Genomic DNA, 14,497 nt, shown 5'->3' with positions numbered 1-14,497 from the left:
GGGTCCCGGGAGGCGTTCTCTGTGTCCGAGCGGCCAGGGCCTCCCGCGCCTGCTGGTGTGCTGGTGGCCAGCTGCCCACGGCGGCTGCGGAGGCAGAGCGCCCCATTGCTGCCATCCCCACACGGGCAGGGCCAGGTCTGAGGACGCACAGCTCTGGGTAGACGTCAGCTCCCAGATCATCTCACTGCGTGGATCGCGAAGGGGGCGGTTAGTCCCCAGGGGATGCAAGTCCCAGCCCCTTCTCAGCCATCTCTCCTTCCTGGGTGCCGTCAGGGACCCCGGGCTGTCTGGAGAGAGGGACCACCACGGGGTAATCTTGGCAGCTCGACGGCGGAGGGAACATCCGAGAACAGAGCTGACGGCACAGGAGGAAGGGCTGGGCCTTAGCCCAGCATGGCTGACCTGGTCATTCCCTGACGGGCTCCCGTCAGCCCAAGCCTGCAGGGACGTCTCTGCCAGCCCTGCCCCGAGCCCTGGCAGCAGCGGGAGGGAGAACCCTCGGCAGCTCCAGACCGGGAGGTGGCGTGATGAGCACTGTGTTGTGGGCGCGGTGAGCAGGACGGTTTGTGGTGTTGGCAGTAGCCAGAGCAGCGGAGCCTGGTGTGGCCTCTCCTTCCCCTGGCACGTCGCTCCCTGCCGGGGATCCACAGCAGAGCAAGGGCGTGAAGACGCGGCGCCTGCTCTGGGCGTGTCGCTGAGTGACATCGCGTGTCTCCCCCCAGGATGCTGCGCCTGTCAGGGCGCTGGCCTCGCCATGCTGTGGGACGCAGAGGCCGTTGCATAGTTGAGTCAGGCTCACCGCATGGCGTCGGCGCTGCGTGCCTGGTGTGGGCGTGGTGCGCCTGGGCCACACGGGCTCTCTTCTCTGCCCAACCAAACTCTCTGCCCTCCAGCCCAGGTTCTGTGGGGCCCCGAGGGCCAGCAGAGCTGGGGCGGTCCGTGGTCGGCAGCATGCGGTTAGGGAAGGGCCGCTGATCCGCGAGCCGGCCGGCATGTCGCTGATGACCCGTTTCCGCTGTCGATGGCCAGGCAGGTGGATGACAGCGCTGCCGGTTTATGAAGTGCTTGCGGGCGTGCTGTTCCTCCTAACTGGCTAAGTCCTGTGCAGGCAGCGCTGAGCTGCCAGGAGAAAGGGCCCTCGCTCAGCCAGGGGAAGTGCTCACCACACGGGGCAGACTCCTCCCTGCTGCCCCTGCCTGTCTCCGCCTGGCCAGCCCCCGTGGACCCCCCCACCCCGGGAGACGGCGTTGGAGCAGGGCTGGGGGGGGCGCCCAGGGTGGGCTCTGAGGGTATCCATCCCAGCGTGCGCCAGTTCCCAGCTCCGGGAAAGCATTCTCGTGACGCAGCGGAGGACGCAAGGCTCCCGAGCGAGCCGCTGGGGCTTTGAGTTCCACCTCATCAGCGTCCAGGCCGCCCTCCCCGGGAGGAGGTGGCCGGGCGTCCTCACGCGCCCAGAAGCGCGATGGCTGTCTCAGACTGCTCACGTGGGCTGAACGCGGCGTCTCACTACGTGAGACTGCCCAGGTCCTCGGGGCGTCCCAGACAGGCTCAGAGACGCAGGCCCTGCCAGCACGGAGCAACGCAGCTCGCGTTTTCTCTGATTCCCTCTCCGTCTCCCGGCAGTGGCTGGGGGCGCAGGCGGTGTGTGTACAACGCGCTTGCAGCAGCAGCAAGTCTGGACGCGCGCCCTCCTCTCCAGCGCTGACTTCTTCCTCTCCTCCCTGTCTCCTCCTCTGCGCCCGCCCCTTTCCCCGTGATTTCTGGAACCCTTGGCAGGTGCAGCACGGGCAGCAGCACCGCAGAGCTGGAGGACGAGCCCCCCTGCGCGGAGGAGGTCGAGTACAGCGTGGGCAGCGGCGCAGACCCGGACGCCAGCTTCGCTGAGCTCGACCGGCAGATCCAGGCCTGTGCCTTCGACGCGGACGAGGGAGCCCAAGCGGAGCAGGAGGATGCAGAGTGGAGAAGAAAAGGCATCCCGTAGCCTGCGCGCACGGAGCTGTGCGGCACCGCTCCCCGCCGTCCACGCGCGCACCGTCCACGTCGGCAGAGCCTTGCCGAGCGCTCAGCACCCCCTCCCGCTCCTTCCGGTTTCTCTGCCCACAGCCTGGCTGCTCCGTCCCTGTGGCATCGCGCTTTGTGCTTAGGTTGGAGCTTGCTGGGGACCTCAGGGTTGCCGGCTCCTCTCACGCGTTCTGAGGTCCCCACCCCCTGCCCTTGCCCTTGAGACAGGAAACGGAGTTGGGGTCCCTCCCCGGCCCCTCGGCCAGAATTCTGGATTGCTCTGCTGTTGACAGTTCTAGACTGTCGTCCGCCGTCCTCTGGCCCCGTGGCACCTGGGCTCCCAGCACCAGCTGTGAGCTCCCTGAGGCCCCGAGGGGCCCGGCCCGTCTGCAGGTGCCGGACGTTGGCCGTGAAGGGCTGTGCCGCTGCGCCACCACAGGCATCCCCCTCGGCTCCGTGGCCGCGAGAGGCCCCAGATCCGCTCCAGGCCTGTGTGTGTGTGGCGAAGTCTCCCCCAGACTCCAGTGTTGGTAGACACATGACCGTGGCGAGCTTATCTCCTGGAAAGACGTGCTGTGCCGGCAGGCTGACCTGTGTGGCTGGCCACGTGGTAGACCACGGCAGCCGTGTGTTTCCCTCCACACAGGCATGGTCAGCACTGTGACGGCACACACTGGGCAGCTTCCCCCTCCCTGGGGAGGAGGTGACGCAGGAGCACAGCCCAGGAGCTCCGGAAGGCTGACACCAGCGAGGACGGGGACTGGCCTTTTCCGAGGGGCACGGGCCGAGCGGATGGGATGAGGGGCACCGTGGGAGGCAGGCAGAGACTGGGACATAGGAGAAGAGGCCATGAGTGTTTAGTTAGGATGAGCTTTGGCTCTGAGAAGTGGAAAATTCCAAACGACAGTAGCTTTCATACGGTGCAAGTCTAACCGTTGCGTGGGGACATTAGGTGTGGGCGAGCCAGGCTGGTACTGTGGCCACAATGTGAGACCGGCTCCCCCGCTCTGACGCCCTACAGTTTTGTTTTTCCTCTTGGTCAAGTGTGGTTGCTAGAGCGTCAGCCTTTGTGACTGCATCCCAGACATGGGTAAGAAGAAAAAGGAGAGCCCGTTCCCCTCCTCAGAAAGAATTTGATCCTACCGGCCAGAGACCCGCCCCGGGCACAGGCAGCTGCAGGCAGGGCCGTCACGGAGGCGCCTGGCTGGAAGGAGAGGCTCAGATTGCAGGCAGAGGTGAACCTGGGCGTCGCTGTCCACAGAGGTCACCACCGAGCAAGCGGGGGCTGGAGCAACCGGGAGGCCCTGCCACGGCTGGCCCAGAGCAGGTGCAGTGGAGTGGACGCCGAGCTGCGGGCTCTGTGCACTGCAGACCCAGCTCCCGTGGTCACACACACACACACACAGGGGTGCATACACACACACACGGGGGTGCACTGCACAGACCCAGCTCCCGTGGTCACACACACACACACACAGGGGTGCATACACACACACGGGGGTGCATAGATACACGGGGGTGCACTGCACAGACCCAGCTCCCGTGGTCACACACACACGCACACACACACACACACACACATGCACACATAGAGGTACACATTCAGCACTCACACACACACAGGTATGTGTTCAGCACTCACACACGTGCTCACTCACTCAAACCCACACACATCTACGTACGCACACGTGTGCACACACATACGCACTCACACACAGCCCCACACCTGGCCACAGGGCTCTCTGCTCTCTGTGACTCTGAGACCCAGACACCTTCCTCCTCTGGCTCTGATTAGGATCACCATGTTGGCTCCGTGCAGAAGAGGAGAGTGGAGAGCGATTCGCAGATAACAGTGGGTGGTATGACCGCCTGCGGCGGCAGCAACACAGCTATGAATCGTCTGTGACGTAGCATCTTCCACCGCGCCCATCCCAGCCCAGCGCCAGGAGGCTGGAACTGCGCTGGAGGTGCCGGCCACACCCGGGCTTGTGCACGTGTGCACACACACACAGACTCACACTCACACTCTGAAAGCCTGTCTGGGGCTTGTCGCAGACAAGGGTGATAGAGGGCCTGTGACCAGGCCCTGCTTACGCAGGCAGCTGGTGCTGGGATGACGTGAGACAATTCTGCTGCGTGGAGCCGCGTGGAGGCCGCGGGTGGAAGAGGCGGCCCCCGTCTCACCAGCACGCGATGCACACCGGCCCCCAGGCCCATGCCTACCCCAGGCCTCTGCGTCACTCAGGAGTAAGGCTCTGCCCTCCGCGGAAGAGAACACAAAAATGTGGGGGCCTCAGCCCTCCCAGCGGGTGCTGTGACAGGCAGACACAAAGGACAGCCTTGCACAGCTCTCCAGGGTCTCCGCGAGTGTCCGTGTTCTCTAGGGCCTGCAGTAGTCAGACAGGGTTAGGGCTCCCCTGACAAAAGGATCAGAATGGGCAGGAATACAGCGAGGTGTCCGCACTGGCTGGGTCTCTGGCGGGGAAGGACGTGGACTTGACACTGAAGTGAGCTCTGTGCTGGCTGCGGCACCGACGGCTGAGGCCCGGGCCTGGCAGACCTGCCGTCCAGCTCGGAATGTCCTTGGACAGATGGGTCATCCAGGCCCGGCACGCCTTGGTCTGAGCAGGAGGTTAGCTTAGGTGACGTCGGGCATGTTAATCGGCCTGCGATCCTGCTGCCGTGAGCTACGCAGGGCCCCTGTTCACCTCTGCCCGTCGCTGCCCGCGACAACATGGAGCTCAGCCCTTCTTACAGGAGCGCTCACAGGAAACGAAGGAGCCGGGGTGTGTTCCCGGGGCAGTCGTGTGTCCCAGCCCGGGCTGCATCCCGTTCCCCAGGGCGGGGACACGAGCAGTGCCTGACAGTGGGCCGTGGCTGCTGGTGGCCTGTGACCCTGCAAGGCCAGTGCGTGTGCGCGCACTCCAGCCTGGGCTTTGCTCATTTCACTTTGTGGGTGGGGATGCCGGGGCAGGGAGTAGGTGAGGGCTGGTCTGGGGCAGGACCCAGGCTGCAGCACGGGCAGCCTGACCCCCAAACTCCTCGAGGAACGTGTCTGTCTTCACAGTGGACACCCAGCCCCCAGGCCGTGCGTTGTGCTGGCTCAGCTGCCGGTCGCTCCTGCCGCACCTTTCTGCGGAGACTCCCGCTCGCCCAAGGCCACGGGTTCGAAGCCAGGCTGCACTGCGTCTGTCCTGCCAAGCCCTCTGCCCACCTTCCTGAGCCTGACCGTGTCCAGGGACCTCTGCGTCTCCCTGTCCCTCTGTGTGCCTGATGCACGGCTGGCCGCCCGAGGCTGGCTCCTGGATCCGCACAGCGGGCACGGAGCCCCGTGTGGTCCTGCGTGAGCCACGGCCTTGCTCTGCTCGCTGTACTGCCTTTCTTCCTGGGCCGTGTCTCCCCTGGGTGGCAGCCAGGAGTCCCTCAGGGCTGAGCCCCCCGTTAGCTCCTGCAGATTCCAATGTGTGGCCTGAAATATTAACTGGAAAACTCTAGACACAATTCATAAGTCTTAGATAACTTCTTAGAGTATGTTCTAGAATTCTCCCATTGTACTATCCTTGTCCATCTCTCACTGTGTTATTTGTCAATGAACTTGATCACAGACATGAATAAACAGGGACACACAGCATCCCCAAGCTCAGGCACCACCTGAGGGCCCTGCAGGATTCCCACGGACAGCCATTCCTCTTCCTGTGGCTTCCCTCCTGTCCATTGCCCTGCGGGTAGAATGCAGAGAGAACCCAGCGCTGAGGCTGGGCCGGGTCCACCCAGGTGCGCCGCGCTGGGCTCCTTTCTGGACACATCGAGAATGTCACGTGAGGCCCTGGGAAGCGGCCTGCTCAGCTCCACCCGTGAGTTTCATCCCCTCCGTGGCCTCCCCCAGGAGGTCAGCTCTGTGTCCCCTGGCCTCCCGCCCAAGCCCTACCTCGGCTTCTGGCCTTGGTGCTGCCTGTGCCCTTTTCCGTCCCCCCACCCCCCCGCCGCCACGTCAGTCACAGAGGACAAAGACGAGTTCACCCACTGCTAAGCCTGCAGGTGCGGCGCTGGGCCGAGCTGCCAGGGCTCCGGCAGATGCGGGTGCTCTCCCTCTCCATGGCAGGGGTCTCCCGGGAGGGACCCCTCCCCGTTGCCTCAGTAGCTCCTTACACAGGGATGCCAGCACAGTGGGAAGCGGGGCACATGTGGGCGGGCTGCGGCCGGACCAGGCGACCAGGACGCCCCGGGCAAGCCCTTCCTGGCCTGTCCTTTTCTCCAAGTGGCCGGTAGAGGTCAGAAAAGGGCCTTGCTTCCCCCGCAGGACGTCCGTCCGGGCCCCTGCATTAGCATTCGCCCGGGCGTCTCTGATTAAACAGGGGCTTAGGAAGGCAGAGCGGTGACTTCCACCAGCAGAGAACACTCGGCCTGGTGCTCGCACGCCTCTGGTTCTGGGTTGGCGTCTGTCTCGGCAAGGCCCTGGCCGCCTGGGGAGCTGATGCAGCCCGGAGTGTGAAATCCCGCAGTTTGCTGCTCCTGGCTGCTGGCAAAAATAATCTGTGCCTTTCTGAGAGGGAGTGAGCAGCCGCTGTGGGCGGAGCGGCCACCGGAGCAGCCTGTGCCGCGTCAGCCCCATGAGTGCACGCCCGGCCCAGCCCCAGAGCCTGGAAAGGGTCAGCATGGGACGGGCCCGCGGGCGCCCCATCTTGGGATCCGGGAATCAGGGTTCAGTTCCCTCGGGTGCAGGACGGAGCGCTGCCCCCACAGGAAGCGTGTCCAGGTAGTGGTCTGGCCCTGTCCCTCAGTGCACGACGTCCAGCGTTTGCTCCCTCTGCGTCTCAGCTTCTCCACTCCAGAGGACGGGGCCGGGCCAGGTGAGGTCTCGGGTCCCTCGTGTGTGTGGCGGTCACCAACGCCGCCCTGGCCGGCCTGCAGATGCCGCCAGGCCCCGGGCTGGCCGGATGGGTGACGAGGCAGCGGGAGGCGGCTCACACTGGGCCTCTGTCTCCACAGGGCCCCGAGCCAGGCCTGTACAGTGAGCTTTTCAGAGCCCAGAGCAATGGCGTTGATTCTCTGCCAATGCCCAGCGAAGAAAAGCTCCCCAAACCAAGGCTAAAAATAAGTCGTAAAACAAAGCGACAGCATAAACAGGAAGACCTACGGGGCGCGGGGCGCACTGAGTCAGCAAGCGTGGGGTGGGTGGGGCAGGGAGGAAGCCCCTCGCACACCGAGGAGGCCAAGGTGCCAGCCGGGTGGGAGGCAGAGGCGGGGAGAGGCGTGGCCGCCCTCGGCCCACTTCCTCCCGGGCTCCGTCACCCCCCTCGCTCTCCCTGACTCTTTGTTGGTTGTTCAAAGCCCGACTCTCACACAGGCGCCCCCTGTCCCTGGCCGCCTCCTGGGCCAGTGCCAGCTGCCCCCACCGACCCCGCGTCTCAGTGTTCAGGGCCCAGCTTCCTCTTTGCCTCTCGCACGCCCTGGGGATTTCAATCGCGAAGACTTTCAGAGCTAGGCCCGGGCCTTTGAGCAGGAAGCGTGCCAGGGGGCGGGGGAGGGGGACGGAGCTCACAGCTCCTGAGCTTGTCCGGGTGCCGGCCAGGGTGCAGGATCCTGCTGCTCGCACGGAGACCGGGAGCGTGGGGTAACACCAGTGTCGGTGCGAGACAGCCACGGAGCGGTCTCTCCACGCCCCTGCCATCTTCCCCTGCCCAAGGGCTGTGAAGCCTGCGGACCTGAGCTGGCTGAGGCCTGCACTTGGCCGGGCAGTGAACACATTTGGGGCTGTGCAGACGTGAGGATCGCTGGCTGCGGCTCTTCGGAGCTGGGGCAGTAGCGAGCTGGGGTAGGACTGGGAGAAAAGGAAGAGAGCGTGGGGGGGACGCCCTGTTCTTGGGCTCAGTGTTCCGTCTCCACGTCCACGGAGAACACCCGGGGCAGTGGGCGGGGGTGGGAGAACACCCGGGCAGCGGGGCTGGGGGGGAGAACACCTGGGGGCAGTGGGGCTGGGGGGGGAGAACACCCGGGGTAGTGGGGCTGGGGGGGGAGAACACCCGGGGTAGTGGGGCTTGGGGGGGAGAACACCTGGGGGCAGTGGGGCTGGGGGGGAGAACACCCGGGGCAGTGGGGCTGGGGGGGAGAACACCCGGGGTAGTGGGGCTGGGGGGGAGAACACCCGGGGCAGCAGGGCTGTGGGGGAGAGCACCTGGGGCAGTGGGGCGGGGGTGGGTGACGTGGGCAGGACCCTGCCATCTCCCGCGATGTGACGAGTGGTCAGAAAGCAGTGTGGATGGCAGAGGGCGAGTGAAGCTTGCGGAGGACCGGACACAGTCTCAGGTGACAAGGAGTCTCAGGTGACATCTCATCGTCATCACCAGAAGGGGAGAGCTGTGGGGTGAAGTTCACGGGGTGGGGGGAACTTTGGTAGCATAAATAATGACATGATTTTAATTTAGGTAGCAGATGAAGGCGTATCCTTAAAGATAGAACTAGTTTGTAATCATAAACTAGAAAGGAAAAGGGCGAATAAATAGGAAATAAGGTTTCAATAATAGTATTCTGACACGTTTTAATATAATTATTAATAATATTAATACAGGAAATTCATCCATAAAATCACAGTAAAAATGGAGTCCACATGCAAAGGCATAAAAAACGTGCATCTGAAACCCAGGGATTTAAAACAAAACCTAGAATAAAGGCAAAAATTGACAACATTGAATAACTATTATACACTCAAATAGTACAAGTTACGCCTTTAATGAGAGAATATCAAGCATGACCAAGCAGGGATCTCTGAACGATGTTTCCAGTGACTCAGCAGAAACACGAAGGCTGCTGGCGATCACGGTGAACAATGATACAGTGATAAATCTGATACGTGGAAGCGATGGGCAAACCCTGGACACACACGGTTTCCTGGACAAAGCACGAGGGAACAGAAGGCCACGTGGAAGAGTGACCAGCAGTGAGTGTGAGTCGGTAACAAAAAGCTGCCCATCAGAACTCAGGGCCAGATGCCCCGGTGCGCGATTCTAACATTTGAAGAAGAATGGCACCAATTCGTCACAAATTATTCTGAAACACAGAGAAGGAGGGGATTCTACCAAACTCGTTATATGAGGACGTCATTACCTTGACATCGAAACCAGACGAAGACACGGCAAGCGAGGGCCGCTCAGGCCCGGCGCACTGGCACACAGCCACAAGATCCTCACCAGAATCTCAGCAAACCAGACCCAACAGCACAGCAAACGCACCGCTCGCCGTGACCAGGGACGCGAGGAGGAAGCAGCACCCAGATCAATCAACAGGATTCGCCACATCGGCGGGATGCAGGCCCTGCAGGACCGCAGGACCATCCAGCAGACACAGACAGGATCTGCGGAAATCTGGCAGCCCTGCATGACACACGGAGCAGCGTAGGTGTCATGGGGACACACCCCCGCACAACAGAAATCAAATACGTACAAGCCAACCGCTAATATCGTGTGGACTTGGGGAAAGCCAAAAACTTTGTAAGATCTGGAACAAGACAAGTATTCTTTTTTTTTTTTTTATTTGACAGATAGAGTTAGACAGAGAGAGACAGAGAGAAAGGTCTTCCTTCCATTGGTTCACCCCCCAAATGGCCGTTATGGCCGGCTCACCGCGCTGATCTGATGGCAGGAGCCAGGTGCTTCTCCTGATCTCCCATGGGGTGCAGGGCCCAAGCACTTGGGCCATCCTCCACTGCACTCCCGGGCCACAGCAGAGAGCTGGACTGGAAGAGGAGCAACTGGGACTAGAACCCGGGTGCCCATATGGGATGCTGGCACCGTAGGCAGAGGACCAACCAAGTGAGCCACAGAGCTGGCCCACAAGACAAGTATTCTCAGTTTCACTGCTTCATTTAATACAGAATTGGAAAACCCGTGAGAGCAATCACAGCAGTTAGGTGAGAGAGAGAGAGAGAGAGGGAGGGAGAGAGAGAGAGTCCAAATCAGGAAGGCGAAAGTCACATTGTGACTGTCATCAGGTAACAGATCTGATTGTCAGATCGATTGATCAATCATCTATCTCCCTGTCTACACAGAAACCACCCCCTCTCCCCCAGGGACACCACAAAGCTGTCAGAACTAAGAAACACATTCGGCAAAGTTGCAGGATACAACGTCAGCGTGAAAAAGTCAGTAGCATTCTTGCACACCAATAGCAGATTCTCTGGAAAAGCCAAGAGTGCAATCCCATTTCCAACAGCTCCGTGAAAACCCAATGCCCAGGAACAAAGCTAACCAAGGCATCGAGAGACGTTACTATGGAACTATAACCAGTGATGAGTGAGACGGAAGAAGACACAGAGAAATGGAAAAGCATCCTGTGTTCTTGCACTGGAAGAGTCAATATTGTTAAAAGGCCCAAATTTCTCAATGAGATTTAGAGTCAATGCAAGCTACATCAAAATACCAATGGCATTTACCACAGAACTAGAAAAAGAAACACTAAAATTTGTCTGGAGCCACAAAACGCTCCAAATAACAGAGTCAATCTTGAGTGGGAAGGCATTGCGCAACCCGACTTTAAAATATATAACAAAGCTACAGAGACTAAAACAGCATAGTACTGATATTTAAAAAGGTACGTAGATCAGGGGAATAGGACGGAGACCCTGGCCTAGAAGTCAGCCTGAACATAAAGTCAGCGGATCTTTGACAAGGTGCTAAGAATACACGTCGGAAAAGGCCAATCCTTTCAATAAGTGCTGCTGGGAAACTGAACGTGCACACGCAGAATAATGGAGCTGCCCCTACTGCTCACCACATCCAAGAATCAACCCAAACGGATGGAATCCCTAATGTAAGACCTGAGGCACTGAAACTACCGGAACAAACATGGGGCACTTCAGGATGTTCTTGGAACCCAAAATCCAAGACACCAAAGCAAGAGTAGACGAGGGATTTCCTCAAACTGGAGAGCGTCTGCACCGCAGAGGACGACCCAGCAGAGTGGGAGGAGACATTCACTGAGGACGACCCGGGAGAGCCAGAGGACAGGGCAGAGTGGGAGGACCCAGCAGAGTGGGAGGAGACATCCCCAGAGGACCTGACAGAGTGGGAGGACCCTGCAGAGTGGGAGGAGACATCTGCAGAGGAGGACCCTGCAGAGCCGGACGACCCGGCAGAGCGGGAGGAGACATTCCCAGAGGACAACCCGGCGGTGTGGGAGGAGACATTCACAGAGATCCGTCTGCAGGAGCCTCTCCTGCGATGAGTGAGGGACGCAGCAACGCAGCAGCCAAATAGCAATAGTAATAATTCAGTAAAACAGCTCGGTCATGGTCCGGGCAATGTGTCCACACAGACGTTACCCTTAAGAGGACATGCGCATGTTCAACAGGGATGGGAGCAGACGTCCAGCCTCACGAGCCGTCAGGGAAATGCAGTGCAAACCACGATGACGTAGCACCGCCCACTGGTTGGATTGGCCGTCGTCAGAAAGAAACAGAACGGCGACGGCAAGTGGGGGAAAGCTCGCACGTGGTTGGCGGAAGGGCAGCCAGGACAGCCGTCCTGGAAAACAGTCTGAGGCGCCTCAAGAAACAAGCACTGTGATGACCATGCTGCCCACGGAGGCTTGGACAGAGAAATGCGGTCCACACGTAGGACAGGAGCCTACTCAGCCATTAAAGGTGAAGTCTGTCTTCTAGAACAATATGGGTGTAAGCGGAAGTCGTTCTGTTAAAACGGCAAACACAGAAAGACAGATGCTACATAGTCTCACTCGAATGTTGGCTCCAAAACTGGTGATCTCGCGGACGTTAGCGTAATGCTGCTCACCAGAACCGGCCACTGGGTTGCGGTTACCCAACAGTCGGAAGTGCTGGGGTTCTGTGTCCCCTGGGGTGGCTACAGATGACGCCAATGCACCGTGGATTTCTCTACTAGAATCCTAGAACGAGGGTTTTGAGTGTTTTGACTGTAAGGAAATGCCAAGTGTTTGGGGAGCAGGTATATTAACGCTGACTGAATAGCACACACTGCCTACGCGATCAGGGCATCACTCGACACCCTACAAATATGTACAATTTATGTGTCTGTTAAACATTTAAAAGGGAATCAAACTAGTTCCCATCACCCAAAACTAAATGAAAGATTCCCAGTGGAATTGCCTTGGTGGAAGCGAGGTGACCCAGATTCCCGGGGACGGTTACCAGTGAGCAGAATCGCAGACGCGAACTCTGAAGTTCAGCGTCAGCCCTGGGACAGGGGCTGGTTTAGGGCTCTGCGAGAATCGAGTGCGAATCAGTTTGTGTTCAGAGCTGCAGGAAGGCCTAGGCGACCGCGAGGAGACCTTTGCCATCTGACAGGGGAAGCCCAGGCAGAGCAGGAGCCAGGACCCGGAGGGGATTTGTCCCCAGCACTGCCGCAGGTGGGAGGCGAGGGGGGGACGCCGCCGCTGGGCTGAGCTCCAGCAGGGCGGGGCCGTGTGCCTGGGCCTCCTCCCCCTCGCCCGCACACCGGGTAGCTCTGGAAGCAGGATGGACAGGCCGAGGGAGGAGGCAGCCTGGTGAGTTGTGGGCTTGGAGCGGCTGGCAGAGACGGAGGACGGGCGCCTTCAGGGGTCATGTGATGCCTTCGCCTGACATTCAAAAGCCTCCACAGCGCAGCCCCCCTGCCTGCCTCTCGGGCCTCTCTGCCAGTCCACGGGGCCCCAGAGCCTGCGGCTCCACCAGCGCGGCCCCTCTGCCATCCACGGGGGTTCCTCCCGGCTCCCGGCTGCGGGGACCAGCCACGTCCCAGCCCTGACCTGCAGCCTTCTGCCCACCTCCGTTCTCCCCCTTGACCTCTCTGAGCACTCGCTGTGCGGCGAGGCGCCTGTTCCTGCTCTGCCAATCAGCCGCCGTCTCTGCTGGGGCGGGGCTCGGCCTGTGCCTGCGTGTCCTGGCTGCACCCCAGCTCCCGCGCTCTGTGCAGCAGTCCTGTTACTCAGCGCCCCTCACCGCGTGTCCAGTACCTCCTCACAGTGCCCAGCCCTGGCTGTGGCTGGCATCTGGGGAGTGAACCACCCCTTGGAGGTCTCTCTATGCCAGTTTCTGTCTCTTTGCCGTTCAAATAAATAAAAATGTTAAAATGTCGAAGTTTCTCTGTAAATGTGCTAATCAGCTTTCTGGGTTTTTTTTTTTTTTTTTTTTTTTTTGACAGGCAGAGTGGACAATGAGAGAGAGAGAGAGAGAGAGAGAAAGGTCTTCCTTTTGCCATTGGTTCACCCTCCAATGACCGCCATGGCCAGTGCACTGCGACCAGCGCACCGCGCTGATCCGATGGCAGGAGCCAGGTGCTTCTCCTGGTCTCCCATGTGGGTGCAGGGCCCAAGAACTTGAGCCATCCTCCACTGCACTCCCTGGCCACAGCAGAGAGCTGGCCTGGAAGAGGGGCAACCGGGACAGAATCCGGCGCCCTGACTGGGACTAGAACCCGGTGTGCCGGTGCCGCAAGGCGGAGAATTAGCCTAATTAGCCTAATTAGCCACGGCGCCGGCCAGCTTTCTGTTTCTTTAACCTGTTTCTTGCTTTACCTGGGAGGGTTTGCTTAGGAAGGAAGGAGGTCCATTCAGCTCTGCTCTCAGGTGTGAGGTTCACGGTCTCCTAAGATCCTGGCCCTGTCAGACTGGAGGGACGTGTGCAGAGGGAGGACCCCGTGTGCAGAGAGCCAGCAAGCAGGCAGGGAGGCCACCAATCTCTGAGAACTGCCTTCCGCGGGCGCAAGCCCCGCAATGGAGGGACCTCCCACTGGGCCCACCTCTCGGACACCCGGATCGGTCCCATCTCCACCCCGATCCATCAGCGTAGCGTGAACCCCTTAACCACCAGCGAGACGTCAGGGCTTCAGCATCTACGTGAGTTTAGGAAGCCAATCATGTCCAAACCGTAAAACAAGTGCACTTGCATGATGAACTTTATTTGCATACAAGTTTTAAATTGTGGAATAATCTCAAATTAAACTGAATGCCTGGATAGCACGTCTGCTCACACAAGCCCCTGCACACCGTACGCGTGTCCCGCACACACTGCACACACGTGCACACGCACACTGCCTGGTTAGCTGGTAAGTGCTGCACACGGTTCCTCTGCAGGGAGACTGCTGTTGCAATGGCACGATGCCGGGTCTCCAGGGACCCGGGGACTTTTCTTTCCCCTCATTTCTGGTGGGAAGGTGTCTCATCCTGTTAGGTAGGAAGTCAGATACGCGCTTGTGTGTGTGTGTGTGTGTGTGTGTGTGACAAAGGCCTAAGGAGTTGACATCTAGGTCCAGTATCCTCATCTCAAAGTCATCCTGATACCTGCCAGGTGCAGCCCGTACTGCACTTCAAACGCCCTGCCCCTTCTACCCGATAACCATCCCTCCTCTGAGGCTCTCTAAGGTGGGGCGACGCCAGCCAGGCTCCCCTCTGTCTGATAACTTCAGGGGGAAAACTCAGATAGGATTTTTTCGTATTTACATCCAAAAAGTCCTTTGTTCCAGGAGGAACAGAGGTGGGGAGACAGGAC

At 59.9% G+C, this 14,497-nt stretch overlaps 1 protein-coding gene across 1 annotated transcript in view; it reads left to right on the top strand.

Annotated features, from left to right (window-relative positions):
- Positions 1 to 13,084, top strand: part of AGBL1 (AGBL carboxypeptidase 1) — a 636,726-nt gene extending 623,642 nt beyond the window's left edge. The window contains exons 23-24 of the mRNA XM_070053460.1: positions 1,777 to 6,851; positions 8,570 to 13,084. Of these exons, the coding sequence (XP_069909561.1) occupies positions 1,777 to 1,981 (205 nt within the window). The 3' untranslated portion in view covers positions 1,982 to 6,851; positions 8,570 to 13,084. The remainder of the gene's footprint in view (positions 1 to 1,776; positions 6,852 to 8,569) is intronic.
- Positions 13,085 to 14,497: the final 1,413 nt, after the last annotated feature.

Source organism: Oryctolagus cuniculus, chromosome 12 (assembly GCF_964237555.1).
Source record: "Oryctolagus cuniculus chromosome 12, mOryCun1.1, whole genome shotgun sequence".
NCBI classification, from domain to species: domain Eukaryota; kingdom Metazoa; phylum Chordata; class Mammalia; order Lagomorpha; family Leporidae; genus Oryctolagus; species Oryctolagus cuniculus.
The sequence above is the reverse complement of the archived record's forward strand: the minus strand, read 5'-3'. Positions and strand labels throughout refer to the sequence as shown.